The following is a 17,861-nucleotide window of genomic DNA, read 5'->3' as shown; positions in this document are numbered from 1 at the left end:
ATACTCTGCAGTCACTGCTTGGAAAACAATGTCCAGGTCCTTGCCCGGCAGGACCATGGACGTGACTTTCCAACATATCCTACTGCCCTGCAGAGGCAGGCCAGCTCGGACATCTCTCCACATCTTCACCAGCCCAGGCGAAGACCCCAACGCAGCTCAGCTGGCCCCCCTCCAGGTGTGGAACCTGCGAAAGGGCAGAGCCCTGAAGCAAGCACCCCTCCCAAGCAGAGACACATGGGGTCCAGGCCCGGGCAGCTCCCTCCCCCGTCTGTGGGACTCAGCTCTCTTCTCCAACTCTGCCTCACGAGGACCCACAAGGATGCTCACACCTTGGGGGTGGTGGGAGGCAAGGGCTGATTTCTCTCGTGCATTTTTAATATGTTCTTTGTAAATAAGGATTTTTCTGCTTCCTGAGAACTAGAGTGCCCGGCCTCCTCAATCCAGGGTCCACCCCTGTGGATCCCTCTGGGGGTGCCATTGGGAAGGGGCACCTACCAGGGGGCGAGGGCTCTGCAGCCTCATGGTCAGAGGGTGCAACCCTGACACAGGACCGCCTAGCACAGCACAGCAACCACCAGCCAGCACGTGTGGCTGCCTGACCCAGAGCCTCGTCACCAGCCCTCGATCTGCGCCCCCTCCCCTTGCAGCCCCTCACTTGACCGAGAGCAGGGACCACTGGCTGTCAAGCCCAAAGGGCACCAGTGCCACCTCAGGGCCCTGCACCAAGTGAGTACCTAGTAAATCCTAGCCGATTTGGGATTTGCGTTCGCACAGCTGTTAAAAGTCCAAAGCTCAGGTCATTTCAGCCAATCAGTTAACCTTCTAACCTGAGAGTAAGAGACCAGGACTTAACATTCCTGTGGGTTAAGTAATTCCCTTAACTGAAATAGTCCCCTCGACTCCCCAGCAAGCCTAGACACATACCTAATCCTGCAGTGCCTGAGTTTCCTTAACGACGAGCCAGAGGAGGACATCTGACTCGGAACTTAAGGCTCTAGTGAGGGGAGAGGACTGGCTGGGCCTCACTGGGCCCTGAGAAGATATCTTGGGGCTGGGGCCTTTCTCCACTCGATTTGGCCCCATATCCACCAGGAGATATCAATGGTCCAAGCCACAGAAGCAACTCTGGAAGAGCAAAAGGAAGTTCCTAGAAGGATGTGGTGGGGATGAGGGGGGTGCTCACAGAATTGCGGAGCTGGAGTGGCACAAGCATGCCAGAAGAGCCTGGCCAGCACTCTGCCCCCACGGACACCCTCCAACCGACCTCTCACCCACCCCCTGCTCAGGACTCTGTCCCGAGAGAGCCCAGGCTGTGGCTCCGCCCCTGACCATGCAGGGAATCCGGAAACAGGGACACTTAGTCACCTGGGTACCAGGAGTCACCTGGCAGAGATTCCTATACTGAAGGGGCTCCTCAAAAGGGAACTGGGAGGCTGCTCTCAGGGAGGGGCAAAGGCCCGAGGCACCAAATGTCTCTCACCAGCCCCTTTCCGGATAAAAGCTCTTTAATCTCTAGTCTGGCCACCGTTCAGAGGCCTCACAGCCACCATGGCCTACTTAAAAACACACCACCCAAAAAAAGAGCTGCGTTGAGCAGAAAGTCTCTCTACAAAACTGTTTTGCAAGTGGTGGTGGGCTTGGGTGATGCATTTCCAAAAAGATGTTTGGTTAAGCAACTGAATAGGAGCTACCTCAGCCTCGGAGGCACCTTTGTCAAGTGCCAGCCTCGGTGGGCAGACACAGCCCACAGGCCGCTGGTCGGCACTGCTCCTCTGATGAGCAACTGCACGGTCTCCCTCGGCCGCAGAGGATGCCCTACTGTGACCTGGGCCCACCCCGGGGGCCACGTTCCAGCCTGCGGCCCCCAACCCCTCCACCCCCAGCCCAGAGCAGAGCAGAGGATACACCCTCTACCTCAGCCAGAGAGGGCAGCACCCATCTGCCCCGGCCCACTCCCCTAAATCGTTGCCTACCTGACCCTCACGGGCAACCTGAATTCTAGCACGTTCTCCGCATGTTAAGTCAAGGAAACTGGGGACCCCAAAAGGAAAGCTCACTCGCACTACCAAGGACCGGGTCTAGCTTCAAACCTGTCACGCCCCTAGGGTCTGGGAGTACCGAGTGGCACTGAAAGGGCATTTCAAACGGCCTCGCTGCAGCTAAGTGTCCTTCTCACTGCGCTAGGAATCTCTGTGAGGCTCTGAACTTGACACTTAGGGTCTGTCCCCGTGCAGCCCACACGGCAGCAAGAAGCCCACTGCGGGGGCTTCCCTGGTGGCACAGTGGTTGAGGGTCCGCCTGCCGAGGCGGGGGACACGGGTTCGTGCCCCGGTCCGGGAAGATCCCACACGCCGCGGAGCGGCTGGGCCCGGGGGGCCATAGCTGCTGAGCCTGCGCGTCCGGAGCCTGTGCTCCGCAACGGGAGAGGCCACCACAGTGAGAGGCCCGCGTACCGCGAACAAAAAAAAAAAAAAAAAAAAGCTGCAGCCCACTGAGGTCTGGCAGAGGACGCCCATTGATTTCATGTGGCGGGTGCAGGACAGGGAGGAAGGGGTGGGGAGGGCCTGGGGAGGGAGAGGCGAGAGCAGCAGGGGTGGCACGCCCTGGGTGACCGAGCAGCTCTCCGCCGAGCTGCTTAGAAAGTGCTGCTTCCTCTCTTCGGCCCCTGGTACCCCCGACCACCGCTCTGGGACCAACCCAAAGCACCGACTTGATTGTGCCCCCTCCCCCAGCCCGTGAGATTTTCAGCTTCTTCCTACAAAGCCCAGGGGTCTCCTAGCTCTTCCTGGTGTCCTGCGTCCTCAATCCCTGATACGCTTGCAAGGCAAGGTCAGAGTTCAGGAGGGGGCAAAGGGCAGTAATCCTTTGACCGGAGTCCAGGGGGGATTCGCAGCATAGATTACCCAAGCTTTTCTCAGGACTGTGGCCTCTTGAAGCCTGATGATTTCTGGTACCACAGTGGCATCTCAGAGGATCCCCTGCAGCCAGATCAGAGCAGGTGCGAGTCTTGTCCCCACCTCCCCAGGCTGAGTGACCCGCTGAACTACCCACCCTGCAGTCTCCTCCCCTTGTTTAAACTTGGGGGTTGAAGGGCTGCTGAGAGGATGCACATCAAAGGCTAATACAAGGTGCAGCCCCGCTGAGTATTCAATGCTGGTGATTCTCAGCATCTCTGCGCATCCTCCACAGGCAGCCTGCCCTCGTCACCTTGCAGGGAAGGAAACAGAAGGGCTGACTCAGGGGTCCATTAGACACCTGGTCTCCTGACTCCCCTGAAGCTGCTCTTCCTGCTGAAAGAAGAAGACGCCCTCCCAGGCCTCATGATGAGCAGCTGAGCTCAGGGGGAGCTGGCGAGGGAGGCAGGCTGGGTAAGGCAGAAAACCGCTTGGCTCCACAGCCAGTTTAGCAGCCTGCTGCCCCTCTATCCGCGTTTAGAAACCGGAGGCGAAGATTCGAACCCAAGCTAGGGGTCCTTCCTGGACAAGCTGACAGTCCCGGTCAGCCCAGCAGGTGGCAAGAATGGGGCCCCATCTGTGCTCCGCTGAGGCTCGCATGCCTACTAGTGGGGCTCTGTGGCCTTGCACCGCCCAAGCTCTCCACCCAGGACAAGGCAAATGTGCAGGCTCCAGCGCGAAAATGCCTCAGATGGAAAAAAAAAAACCGGGGCAAAAGTGGAAAGGGAAATGCTGTAAGAGCCAGGCCCCGGGGGTGAAGGGGCGGCGGACGGCAGCAGCTCAAGAAACAATATTCAGAAAGATGGGGCTTTGTGACCATGAACCAGAGAGGCCTGAAGGCTACAGAAGAAACCGCAAAACAAAGAACGTTGCCCACCATCCCGTTCTACAAGGATCAAGTCATTAGCCAGTGCAGTCGCTGACCGACAGTGCACCCTGAAGTGCATTCAGGATGAAAAAACAAAAAGGCACTTGTGCTTTGGGAAAACAAGCTCCTGAGATAGAGATACCTCAGGAAAAAATTTTAATGAACCCAGATTCTTGCACCTTCCCATGCATACATAGAAAAGCACTGAACTCATTAACTGAGATATCCGATCCTCGCGACTAGCAGTCATTTTTAACCAAGATGTGTGCTTGCCTGCATACACTCCCCATAGCCAAAAGCATATCTATACTGGCTGCTCAGAGCTACCGAGTGGCTGTTTCCCAGGCAATAGTCCACATATAGTAAGGTCCCTCGATAAAACCGAAATCCACAGCTCTTGCACTGTGCGTTTTCTTTCAGCTGACAGTTTGGGTGACCACAAAGGGACCCCGAGCAGACTTCTCTCCTTCACCCGAACTCTCCAATGATCTGGAGCCCCTTGTGTCATCTGCCTCCTCAGTGAGTCCAGACGACTGGGTGAGTCTCTCCTGAGTCTCAGAGCTCCCATCTTGGTTGGCAATCCTGAGTTCCATTCGGTAGTAGATGAAAAAGGTACCTGACTTCTCAGTTGAAAGATACAGAGAAAGTGCTCGGTTGAAAGACACTCAGAAAACTATCCAGTTGAAAGACACCGGGAAGGTTCTGACTGGGTGATTAGGTAGGAGGCCGGCCTGACGTCTTTCATCAAGTTGGCAATTGAACAGGGTTTGTCAGGACAAAAGCGAAGATACCAGATGAGAGCTTTCGGCTCCAAAAACGGACACGGCTCTTACCGGCCAGTTAGGACTTTCTCAGGCAACTGAGAAATTTACGGAAGCGGTAAAAGCGAATCCTCATACCGTGCAGCAGTCCCACAGGGAAACCCACTCATTAATTTTAAAAACTAGCTCATCCAGGGACCCACACATAGGGATTGGCCATCCCGGGCTCTGTGTGCCCACAGTGGTTTTAGACTGCCAGAGGGAGAAACGGGGACACACAGAAGAGCTGAAACGACTCTAGGGTGACACCTAGAGGTGCCTGATTGCACCTATTCCTTAGCTGAAATCATGTATATACTGGCTTCTCCCCCTAACTCCTTGGAGCAGTTTCTCAGAGCTACTGAGAGGTTGTTCCCCAGGCGGTAGTCTGCAGTAAGGTCTCCAAATAAAACTGAAATCCACGAGTCTTACGTTGTGCATTTTTTGTTCAGTCGACAAAATCAATGCCCCCCGGCTGGCAGCCACGTCTTCACTTCTCAAATTCACTGGAACCACAACACTACTTTTAACTCATCAAAGTTTATTATGGCAATTAATTATATAATACAAACATACCGGCGATCGTTCATCCAATTCAGAAGCACTCAAACCAGTAGAGTCCCTTAGTGATTCCTCTGTATAAATAACTTATGAGAAGCAAGCACAGCTGGTCAGGGACCGACAGGGCTAATCGAGCATCTCGTCACACGCACCCACTGATGGCACGCAGGCCGGGGAGGGGGGCAGGCACCAGAAGGTCGAGTTTCCTCGTTGGCCCCCAGCACCCCAGGCCCACCAGATGCTGGGTACTTGAGTAGTGGACAATTCAAGGCACATATGACTTCCTAACAGATAGCAGCTCCAGAGTCTGCCCTTGAGACCTGGTTCACATCTGCAGCAACCAAGGTAATGCTTTATTCATCACACCCCCCCTTTGGTGTATTGCCATTTTTATTACTGAATGTGCTGAAAATCCCCAACGTGCTGGGGGCTGCACGTGGCTCAGAGTCACAATCCCTGCCCTATACGTTCTGAAGACGAGAGAGATGCAGAGAAACGACTCCGACGTAGTGATGGCGTTTTACAAAGCACCACGTGGGAAGAAACTGTTAGGGTATCTTTTGATGTCTCTCTTAGGAGGGCTTTTGGGGGTGGGGAAGAGTTACATCAGGCAGCCAAAGGAAGGGGATGAAGTGAGGGCTGCTGTGAACGAGGTTCAAGGCACTAAGGGAGCGGACGGATGGGGTGGGCCTCAGAAGTCAACTGGAAGCAGGTCACACCAGACAAGAGAGGTGGCCGGGGAGGTGACTCGGCCCTCCACTCCTAAATGAGCTCCCGAAGTGGCCGCAGTCTCCTGGGCCTCCTCCAGCCAAAGGGTCCGGGGCAGCCCCCGGATCCTCCAACCAGGGCGAGCAAGGGCTGGGGCCCGCCTCCACAATCCCCGGCCCGCTCACTGCGCTGGCTCTGCTGCTGTCGTTCAAACCAGCACACAGGACAGGCTCAACTGACATCAGCCTGTCGGGGTTCAATTATGGTTGTGCGTGACTTAAAAATCATTAAGTGTTTTTCCTAACTCTGTTCTCTCCCCCTGATCCAACCCTGCCATGGTGCGTGGGGCAGGCCATCCTTGAATGGACCCAAGAGACACAGAGAGCTGCATCCCTTAGCGTGGGTACCTCGGTCGAACGTGCCAAATCCCAGAGGAGAGGGAGGGGGTGAGCAGCTCACAGAGAGGACCGAACGCCCTGCCTGGTGAGAACCAGGAAAGCCAAAGCCAGTCACCGAAACCAGGCGCGCCCTTCCCCCAGGAGGCCAGCAAGCACTGGGACCGTCTGGCACAGCCAAGCCAGTCACACTGCCCGGTGCCTTGCCAGGCCTGTGTGCTCCCAGCCAGGTCCCTCCAGGCCCCCACGCATGACACAAGTCCACGGGGAGCCAACTCCACTTCCAGTTGACCCTCGAGTCTCAGCAGGGGGTGGGCCAAAGGTTGTGGTACTGGTGGAAGTAGGGAAGGGCCAAGGGCCAGGACGGTGCCTAATACCCAGGCCAGGCAGGACCCTGAGGCAGTGGAAAACCATAGGGAGGGGCAGGCCCAGGGGGATAGGGCGACTGAAGGGGGCCTGAGGGCTGGGGCTGTGTTGGGTACGGAGGTTTTCCTCCTGTGGAGAGGTAGGGGGGCTGTTGAGGATAACCAGGACCGGGGGCCCGGCCCCCCGCCACGGGGTACCCAGGGCCGGAGGCACCAGCGGGGGCCACGGGATAGGCCGGCCTGGGCGGCATGCTCCTCTGTGGGGACCAGGAGTAGCCCGCGGCAGCCCTGGGTCCTGGCTGGACTGACGGGTACGGGGGACCCAAAGGCCCGCTGTAGGAAAAAGAGGGCTGGGACACCACAGGGAACGGGGCCGGTGGGAGCGCCCCTTGTGGGGTGGGGCCCAAAGGCAAGGCTGGAGAGGGGCTGTAGGGCAACGGGTAGGGAGGGGCCTCCGGTGGCTGCTGATCTTCGGAGACAGGGGGCGTGGCCTGGGGGCCCGGGAGAGACGGGGGAGGTGGGCGGGGAGGAGGGGCGCCCCCAGCCAGCTCCACGGAGGCCCTGGGCTTCCTCATCACATCCTGGAGCTTCTCCACGCGAACCCGGCGCAGATGGGACAGCATCCTCATGGAGGAGAAGTTCTCCAGAAACGTGTCCAAGGGCACCTCGCCCTCCAGGAACTTCTCAGCCATGGCCTGGAAGACATAAGTTCCAGTGGCTACAGGGGTCTGCCGGGATCGAGGCCACCTGAATACCCCCGGGTCAGAGGTCAGCTGCGGCCCTCCCACCCCAGCCAGGCTCAGGAGCTGCCTGTCTTCTCTGGCCCGCCCCCCGCTTTGGGAATTTCTCTCTACGGCCCTTCTCACTGCTGTTATATTATACAAGCGTGTGTTCATTTATTGTCTCCCTCACCAGGACATCAGCTCCCAGAGGGCGGGGACCACCTGTCATGGCCACCGCCGTCCCCACCCCGGCATCGTGCCAGGCTCACAGCAGCTGCTGCACGGTGTGTCGACTGGCCACATGAACACTGGGCCCCTGGTCACTAGCACAGCCCAGCCCAGGGGCTGTGGGACCTGGGAGCATCTTCCACCCAGAGCATGGACATGTGGAGAGAGCCAGTCTGCCCACAGAAAGTGAAGAGAGGCCCAGAGGGAGGCAGAAGAGAGCGAGCCGGCAGCCCCAGGAGAGGGGAGGGGCTGGGGGCCTGGCTTCAGCCCTGGAGGGCTCCTACTGCACTGCCCTCCCACCCAGGCCTGTCAGCTGCCCCGCAGCTGTGCTGCCTGTCGCCCATTTCTGCTTCAGCCAGTGATGTTGGGTTCCTGTTCTCTGCATGCAAAAGGGCCTCCACTGGCACTCGGTAGAGGTGCCATTCACCACTGCCGTGACTAAAGCCCTGGTCCCACGCCCTGCGGACGCCGGTGCTCAGGACGAGGGCTCCTGCTGCGGGGGCAACTGTTCAAGGAAGACGGGGTGTCAACGGCCATCTCACCTCAGACTCTTCTTCAATCTTCATGCTTTCTATCTGCAGAAGGTCCAGCAAGGTCCCTAGCTGCAGTGCTGAAGAAAATTTCTCTGGAAGGAAAGGCAGAAAGGCTGACATTTCTAAAGTGCCTCTGGATTCCGTGGTGGCGGCCAAGGTTTCTGCAAGGCTCTCCAAGGGTCCTGTGTGCTGGGGGCCCAGCCACCGCCCTGGGGTCCGCGGCAGAGCCCCTTTCGGTCGGTTCCCTTCCTGAGCAGAGACGAGCTCAGCTGAGCCCATCCACGCCAGCCCAGGAAGCAAGAGGCCTCAGGCTTCGGAGCCCACCCACCCCCACCCCCCAATCCTGTTCTTCCTCTCAGGGAGTTACTTCATCTGCCTGAGCGTCAAGTCCCCCACCTTCAGGACCAGGACAGCCCCTCACCTTCACAGACAGCAGGCTGGGACACAGAGAGCCCGGACCAGCTCCACAAATCACCAGCACGGGGCTGGCTGAGTGGCCAGCAGCAGCCCAGGACGCATGCTCTCTGGATTCAAATCCCAACTCCGCCTCTACGTAGCTGTGGAGCCCTAGCCACGTTCCTGCATCTCCCTGAGCCTCACTCTTCTCATCTATGACGTGAGAATGACGACAGTACCTACCCTTAGATGGCTGTTAAAGCACTTAGCCAGGGCTGGGGACGTGGCAACCCACAGTAACTGCTGGCCCCTTCCTGTCCTGGGGAGGGAGAGGGAATCTGTCCTTCCACGTGACTCCAGCAGCTCCCCCAGCCCCACGAGGAATGGGGACCCTGAGTGGACAGAGGCGCCCCCAGCGCACACTCCCGGGGCCGGTCGCTTACCCAGCTTTGCCTTCTGCTCCTGGCACCGCTCCACCAGCTTCCGGAGCTCCTGGTACTTGTCCGAGAGGTTCGAGCGGCTGAGCTCCAGGGGACCCTGGAACTCCAGGTTCTGCTCGGCCAGGCTCCGGTTGGTGGCCAGTGCCATCTCCCGCTCCAGCTGCAGGTCCTGGACCTACAGAGCAGGACACTTGACCGTAAGACCCACCACACCACCACTCAGCTCGCGGGGGGCTGGACCTGGGGCTTCTGGGACCCGTCACTCACCATGGGGGAGCCGGGCAACACTCAGCCCCCAACTAGAGTCAGACGGACCCAGGTTCAAACTCTGAGCAAAGCATTCCAAACCAGACACCTCACCGAGTCCTTAACCCCACAGCCTACGTGGTGGATGCATGCAAAGGGCCACGTGACGAGAGGGAGGAGACCCCCCCGTGGGCTGTGCAGAGCTCCAGGAAGGGGGGCGGAGAAAGTCAGAGCCTTCCTAGGAGGGAAGAGACCAAGTCCCAACCACCTGTCCCCGGGATTCAGAGTGAAGAGACCTCCTCTGAGGTGCACTGATGTGGCCCAGACCAGACCACAGGCCAGACGCGCAACAAAGCCCCCAAATAAAGTTAGTGTGAGGACTGAGAACGCCAGGGCCAGCCCGTGACACCGACTCCAGAGAGACCTGTCCCTGCCTCCTCCACAGGTGTGTCCTACAGAGAAGCTGCTCAGATGAGCTAACAGAGAGGCCCCCAAGAACTGCAGGGGAGTCCCCAGGACCAGCTGAGGACTCCCACCAGCACAGGCGACCCGTGGCCCCCGAGGCTCTGATGCCAACCTTTGCACCTGGATGTGCCCCACTGAAAGCATGCCCCCAAGCTGAGCAGCACTTTTCCCTCGTCCAGGTCCTTTGTTGTCACCAGCCGGTGAGGCGGCAGCCTCGGGAACCCTTCCCAGACCCGCTCTGACCTGAAGCCCTGTCCGTTTGTCAGGGAGTCCTCTTTACTGACAGGAGGGCAGAGAGTCAGACCCACACCCCTGAGGGGACGGGGACGCCAGCAGCACCAGTGGCACCAGCACCCACAGCAGGGCTCAGGGCACAGCTTGGCAAGACCAGCTTCCACGCGGGAGCCACTGGGCAGCTTCTCCACCACGGTCGGCACATGGCGAGCCAAGCCTGACTGGCTCGTCCCCAATCAGACGCAGGAAGGCCATGGGCGTCCTGGAGGAGGGGGCTTCCGGGGGCTGCCATCCTGCCCAGCCACAGGGCCGCGAGCGCTGCGCTCTGTGGTGGGCCTGGAGCCTGCTCCCCTGCCCCAGACTGGAAAGAGAGACGCCACGGCTACCAGAAGTCATGGGGCCTGGCCACGGCCTCTCAGGTCTGCCCCCACTCCTGGGTTGTCTGCCTTGCGGCCACCAATACCCTCTGGAGCCACTGAGCAAGCGCCCTGACTCAGGGATGCCCGCACTGCGGAGTTCCAGTCTCACTTTCATCAGCTGAGAGCTTTTCTTTTCTTATGTGTCTGACACAGAGCGGGGGGCCTGAAGCCCTCTGCTCAGCTGCCCCGTACGGGGCCCCAGATCCTCAGTGGACATGTCCTCTGTATACCTCCACTGCCTTTTCCCTGGATCTTAACCAGTAAATCTATGCCGTGTCACTTTCCCCTAAACCTGGTCCTACCCGTTTCTGCCCCCTTTCCCCAGAGCCTCCCCCAAATCTTTCTCCATTAGGGGTTCACTATGAAGCCCTTGATAGGTCAATAAGACAGTTCAAGCACCCCACAAGACCCCGATATTCACACTCTTCCACATGGAGAGAGGTCCCCTACTCTTTTCTCCAAGCAAAGGCCACACCCCCAACTCAAAGAGCTCACATCTCCCCTCACAATCCCATGGCGACTCAATTACCGTCTTATAGCCCGTGCTAGGAACCTAGTCCAAGGGGTTTTGAAAGTCTAGGGAGCTCGCCCTCCTTCATTTTTCCCTTGATCCCATGAGTGTTCTTCCCCTCAGAGAATTCACATCGATTAGTCAGGCACGGCTGCACACCACAAAACTCAACTTGCCTTTTGCCCAAGGTGTTGTTTCTGCCTACATTTTCCGTCATTCTAGGCTTCGCCACACCTTCCATCAGCCTGTCTAGCTCGGAAGTCAACAAATTCTATACAGTTATGTAATTCGGCCTGTTGCTGTGAAGTTCTGTGCACTTGACAGCAGGCCTTGCAGTTCCCAGCACACTGTGCTTGTGGCAGATTCGAGAAGCACTTGGTGCTTACCGCGTGTTAGACAAGGGGGTGAAGACCAGCATCGAGGCAGCTCAGGGCCGGACCCTGGCTGAGCTCACGGCCTCACCCACCCGGAGAGGCGGCCTTGGAGTTTAACCAAGACAGCCTTGCTCACGCCCTCGCTGGACCACATCCACGCCCTGTGCTCCGTGCCCTCCAGCCCCAGCAAAGGTTGCTCCTGGCGGGGAGAGGGGCGGTGGGAGCGGCCAGAGCACCAGTCAGGAAGGCGCAGGGACCACATCCGGACTGCACAACCCCTTACGGAGAGGGAAGTGGTCCGTGTGGGCAGGAGAAGCTGGCTGGCAAGGCTTCCCTTTTTTGGGGTCAGATACTGTGAATGTGCAGAAGAGACACACCGTGCCCATTTATCAGCAAAACTGGAAACACATTCCAAAGGCTAACCAACGAGCTCGGCATTATTTGTGTCCGTGTCTCCCAAGCATCGGGGGCGGGAGGCGGCAGCGTGCAGAGCCGCGGACAGGCTGCAGCCACTCAAGGAGTGACCGTGGGCACATCCAGCTCTGCAGCCACATCTGGTCACCTGACCTTTCCGACCTCGCAGGGGAGTCATGGGGTCAAGGCGACGGAAAGGGTGGGGACAGCCCTTTATAAAGTGTAAAGCTCTGCACGTTCAGAAGGGTTGTTTTATTCCCGTGAGGACCATGATTAGGAACTGAGACGGTTAGGTGTCTGTCATGATAGGGAAGGGATTAAACAGAGATGAGCCTAATCCCAGCCCCAGAACGGCTCCTCCTGGAGACACAGGGCCAGGCCAGGCAGTTGGGGAAAGGCGGTTACAAAACGGTACCAGTGCTTTTAGAAGCCACCTCCAAATCCACGCTGGAGCAACAGTGTCGGGGGCTCCTGGGGCATGCGGGTCCCCGAAGGCACCAGGCACCAGAGTTGGCGCGGGGGCCCTGGACTTCCTGGCACTGCGCCCCTGGAACTCCCAGAGGGCCCAGGAACTAGATTGAGACCCCAGGGGCTCCTCTGCCTGGCCAGGGTGAAGGCGACAGAACAGGCAGATAAACTCAGCCCAAACCCCCAACAAGCCAGTGTCCCTAAGAAGGGCCTCAGGGCTGGGACGAATTGGGAGACTGGGACTGACGTATACACACCACTATGTATAAAATAGATATGTAGGGGCTTCCCTGGTGGCGCAGTGGTTGAGAGTCCACCTGATGATGCAGGGGACACGGGTTCGTGCCCCGGTCCGGGAAGATCCCACGTGCCGCGGAGCGGCTGGGCCCGTGAGCCACGGCCGCTGAGCCTGCGCGTCCGGAGCCTGTGCTCCACAATGGGAGAGGCCACAACAGTGAGAGGCCCGCGTACCACAAAAAAAAAAAAAAAGGTAACTAATGAGAACCTACTGTATATCACAGGGAATTCTACTCAATGCTTTGTGGTGACCTAAACGGGAAGGAAACCCAAAAAAGATGGGATATATGTCTATGTATAGCTGATTCACTTTGCTGTACAGCAGAAACTAACACAACATTGTAAAGCATTGTAAAAACTATACTCCAATAAAAATTAATTAAATTAAATTTAAAAAAGAAGGGCCTCAGTCCCATCTGCTACCCTTGGCCCCATGACAGCCTTCCTCTACCTCAGGGAAGTCTTGGGCCAGCCGCTCGATGACCGCCGGGTCATTCTGCATCTCCTCCAGCTCCTCCAAGGTCTTGTCTTTCAGGGTCTCCATCTTTCCCTGGGAGCACAGAATGACACTGAAGTGAGGAAGGGACTGCCCAGGGGGAAGGGACCCCCAAGCCCCTATTCATCATTTTTCAAAGGACCAACTGGAGTTTCCCAGTGATGCCTCCAGTCCACAGGGAGGACCAAGGAGGGTCAGAGTCCGGCCCCCTTGACCACCCCCGTCCCCAGGGAGACCGAGAAGCTGCTCCTCCACCCAAACCATGAACAGCAGGCTACACGGAGGCACTGGGCAGTCAGAGGCAAAACCATGATTCCTGGTGGTGCCAGATAAAGCTCCCCAAGGAGCAGACAGGAAAGGAAGGAGGAGGGAGACTGACAGCCAGGGACACAGACTAAACTTGGCCCAAGGCCGCCTGTGAGCCCTGATGCCAGCACACACTCTGGGAGGTGTCCATTTCTGCCTGAACCCTAAATACACCCACCCTCCACATGGGAGCTTTGCTGGCTTTAACATCACAGGCTCAGGAGCCTCCCTGCTGGTTATGTTTAGCGTGCACCAAACCACCTTGGGTTTCCCTCAAGCATTCTCTGCAACAGCCATCCACTCCACGTGCCACAAAAACAGACTGTCAGGACTTCCCTGGTGGTGCAGTGGTTAAGAATCCGCCTGCCAACGCAGGGGACACAGGTTCGAACCCTGGTACAGGAAGATCCCACATGCCGTGGAGCAACTAAGCCTGTGCACCACAACTGCTGAGCCTGCACTCTAGAGCCCACAAGCCACAACTACTGAAGCCCATGCGCCTAGAGCCTGTGCTCCACAACAAGAGAAGCCACCCCAATGAGAAGCCCGTGCACCGCAATGAAGAGTAGCCCCCGCTCGCCGCAACTAGAGAAAGGCCCGCGCACAGTGATGAAGACCCGATGCAGCCAAAAATAAATAAATAAATTTATTTTTAAAATAAAAAAATAACAGACTGTCACGTGCGTGCCCTCGTCAGAGAAGGACAAAAAAACCACCACCAAGTTGGCCCTACAGCCACCAGAAGGAAAAGAAATCGACCGACCTGAATGGGACGCCTGCTTTGACAGAAGACCTGGCTGGTTTCAGCGGTCCTCTCCCTGTCGCTCTGCCCAGAGGAACATCGATTGATGTCTGTGTGACACAGGGGTCACAACCAGGCCCCAGGACGGAGCCCCAGCGAGAACAGGAAGCACCAGGACTCGCTTCCCTTCTGCTGACAGGATCCTCTCCTTTCATCTGTTTTTATCTTTTCTAGACATGCGTCTTATAGTCCTCATTTCTCATTACAGAGGCTCTGTCAATCTTCCGAAGATGCCAACACTACAGAAACTCAGAGCCCCCCAGCCCTGGTGCCAGGGCTCAGCAGGAGTGACGACTGGGCCGAGGGGCCCCGTGGAATCGAGGCCCAGGGTTATGGCTGTGCAGCCAGAGGTGAGCTCTAGGCCTGCTTCCTCGTCTGGACTAGTAAGGGAAGGCATCTCCCAGGGCGGCAGAAAGATGAAGGAGAAACCAATGAACAGAGACCACGCGACCCCATTTGTCAGCAAGGCCCAGGTTTACCCCTCATGTCCCGGTGTAGCTATAAAAGGTGCCCCTTTTCACGCTCAAAAGTGTCCCAGGACTTCCCTGGCGGTCCAGTGGTTAAGACTCCTCGCTTCCACTGCTGGGGGTGTGAGTTCAATCCCTGGTTGGGGAACTAAGATCCCACCTACCGCACGGCATGGCCAAAAAAAAAAAAAAAAAAGTGTCCCGGTTTAGACAACAAATTCCATGGTCACCCTACTGATAAAGAGCTACCCAAACAGGGTCACCCCCACTTTCTGTTACCTACTGAGGGTTGAATGTTGCCCCCCAACCTCCAAGACAAGGAATGCCAAGCTTCGATGGGCACCTAAACCTGGGGGGACACTTGCTGAGAATGCAGGTGCCCCAGCCCCACCCTCAGAGCCCTGTGTCATAGGCCAGAGTCGGGCCCAGAAATCCAGAAGCTCTCCAAGAGATGCTGATGCAGCTGATCCGGGGCCGGATTCTGCGAAAGATGACAGCTCGTTGCTAGTCAGGTGAAACGGAGGCCACTGGTTACTGAGCCTCACAGCGTGAGTTTTACACGCGCTGTCTCTCCTACTCCCGCAAGGGGGCAGCACTGTCCCACTGGCAGGTGGGGATCAGAAAGGTTACAAATGGCAGAGTCAAAATTCTGCACTCTGTCTACACCTCACTCTGCTGCTCCCAAAACCCTTGGGCTAAAGGTTGGGGCAGAGGCACAGCAGACCGCAGGGGCCTGGGGAAGGAGCAGAAATGGGGAGGCCCACCCTATTACACTGCAAACCCAGTGAGTCCACCACGAGTTGGACACACAGGAGGAATGGAGAAACATTCTGAAGATCTGGAACATCAGGGGCCTGGACTCGATCAGACTCACCTCATCTGAGTCCTGGGCCCTGCCACTTGCCATTGTGGGGCCCTGCACAGTGGACCCACCCTGAGCCTCAGGCTCCTCATCTGTAAAATGTGTTAATGCCACGGTCAACACAGGCAAAGCTCTGGCCAGCGTGAGGCCTGGCCTAGAACAAATGCTGGCAAAAGGCTCCAACACCACAGAAGTCACTGATTTGTTACTGAGGCCTCCAACACAGCCCAAACTTGCTGGGCCTCAACGGCACCCATCCTGGCTCCACCCAGAGTGGGATCTGCCACAGAAGGGTGTCTGCTCCTTCCCACAGTCAGGGCTGAGCACAGAGATACCCCTGGACTGAGGATGGAAGCTCCAGGGTGGGCAGCTGGCTGGCCGCACACAAACGGCACCGTCAGCAGTGCCATCCGCGAGGGCCCTGGGAGGTCCAGATGTGCCCACCACACACCCAGTGGGAGAGCCCCACGTAGAGCCGCAGTTCCCCAGGACGGGCCCCAACTCTCCCCAACCATCTACCACATCCATGCTCGATGAGACCACCTTTAAGGCAGTGTAGCCTCAAGAGCCAATGGCACACCTTTTGGTCTCAGGACACCTATCACTCCTAACATTACGGAGGACCCCAAAGAGTTTTCATTTCTGTGGATTTTAGCTATTGATACATGTATCGAAATTAAAAGTGAGAGATTTTTAAAACACAATATGAAAGCACACACACTAGCCATCAGAAGGATGTCATGTCGTGAACCCTCTGAAAACTCCCCTGTGTACTCATTTGAGAAAGAGAGTAAAAAGGAAAAAACGTCTTAGTTTGTGGAAACTGTTCTGACCTCATAGGTGGCCAGACAGGGTCTCAGAGATAACCCCCCCAGGGGTCCCTGGAACACACTTTGAGAACCACTGGCCTAGATGTTAGGAGAATGGACTCTGGAGCCAGACTGCCTGGATTTGAAGCCTGGTTCTGCCACTCACTAGGTGTGTTATTTAATCTGTTTGTGCCTCAGTTTCTCCACCTGTAAAACGGCAGTACCTGGAACGTAGTGAGCACTACGTAGGTCTTTGCCGTTACCAGGACCCTCAAACCCACGTTACACAGTGAGTCTCGCTATTATCCAACCTCACAGACGAGGCTCTGAGAGGTGCCCAAGGTCACCAGGCCAGGAAGTGGCAGTGCCTTAACTAGTCCAGGAAGCTTCTCACCTTCCTTCCTTCCTTTCTTTCTTTCCGGTTTTATTGAGATATAATTGACACACAGCACTGTATAAGTTTACGGGGTACAGCATAATGATTTGACTTACATACATCATGAAATGATGACCATCCATCATCTCCTACAGATATAAAATTTTAAAAATAGGAAAAAAATTTGTGTGTGTGATGAGAACTCTTAGGATTTTCTCTCAACAACTTTCATATATAACACACGGTGCTAATTATACTTATCATGTTGCCTCCGTAAATTACATTTTTAAAAGTAAAAACCTATAAAATTGTTATAAATTATATTTATCATGATCTATTTATCATCCCTAGTACTTACTTATCTTATAATGGGAAGTCTGTGCTTTGTGTCTGCCTTCATCCAATTCCCCCTCCCCCACCCCCCTGCCTCTAGTAACCACGAATCTCTTTTTCTATGAGTTTATTTGTATGTTTGTTTGTTTTTGAATATAGTTGACCTACAACACTGTTAGTCCTATTACCCAACATAGTAATTCATTTCCGTGCATTTCAAAAAGATCAACAGGGTAAGTCTAGTTACACTCAGTCACCATACAAAGATATTACTTAGTTATTGACTATATTCCCCACACTGTACATCTTATACTCGTTGACTCATTTATTTTGCAACTGCAAGTCTGTACCTCTTAGTCTCCCTCACCTATGTCTCTCCTCCCTGCAACACACCCCCGCCTCTGGTAACCACCTGTTTGTTCTCCGTATCTATGTCTCTGTTTCTGTTTTGCTATGCTTGTTCATTTGTTTTTTAGATTCCGCACGTAAGTGAAATCATACAGTACTTGTCTTTCTCTGCCTGACTTAGTTCACTCAGCATAATAATTTAATTTAATTTTTAGTGAAGTTTTCCTCTTTACTGAGCTACCTGTGTCCAGCTAGCTTAGCATCTGTCATCCTCTTGCCCCCTCCTCTCTGAGGGCACTCAGGTGGGTGTAGCCTCATCTGACAGAGGAAAAGCAGAGACCCCGGAGAGGAAGGGATTTGTCAACGAGTCCCTGCAGAGGCAGGATGAGAATCGGGGGCTCAATCCCCCTGTGCCGTTTCTACCGAGTCTCCGCCAGGACCCCACACGCACTACCCTTCGGGTGCCTACGGCCTGACATTGAGCGCCACCAGGTGAGGCCACCACAGTGTCCAGGCTGACCAGCAGAACGTGGGGGCTACAGTCTGGAGAGGACAACCCAAGCTCGGCCACCCGCACGGGGAGATACATACGACGAGCACACCTGCCACAACGTCAGGCTTCGAGCAGACCAGGAGAGCCGCGCTGCATGCCGGCCGAGGCGGG

General features: G+C 56.2%; 1 protein-coding gene across 1 annotated transcript; it reads right to left on the bottom strand.

Annotated features, from left to right (window-relative positions):
• Positions 1 to 6,656: 6,656 nt before the first annotated feature.
• On the bottom strand, positions 6,657 to 12,948 carry VPS37C (VPS37C subunit of ESCRT-I; the record flags this gene model as incomplete). The annotated part of the gene is made up of 4 exons (XM_079707666.1): positions 12,850 to 12,948; positions 8,974 to 9,145; positions 8,144 to 8,226; positions 6,657 to 7,346 (listed from the first exon to the last, which is right to left on the bottom strand). Exons 1-4 carry the CDS (start codon positions 12,940 to 12,942, stop codon positions 6,657 to 6,659), a joined length of 1,038 nt encoding a protein of 345 aa, XP_079563792.1. The 5' UTR covers positions 12,943 to 12,948.
• Between the last annotated feature and the right edge of the window lie 4,913 nt (positions 12,949 to 17,861).

Source organism: Hyperoodon ampullatus (assembly GCF_949752795.1).
Source record: "Hyperoodon ampullatus genome assembly, chromosome: 7".
NCBI classification, from domain to species: Eukaryota; Metazoa; Chordata; class Mammalia; order Artiodactyla; family Ziphiidae; genus Hyperoodon; species Hyperoodon ampullatus.
This window is presented reverse-complemented; position numbering and strand designations above follow the sequence as displayed.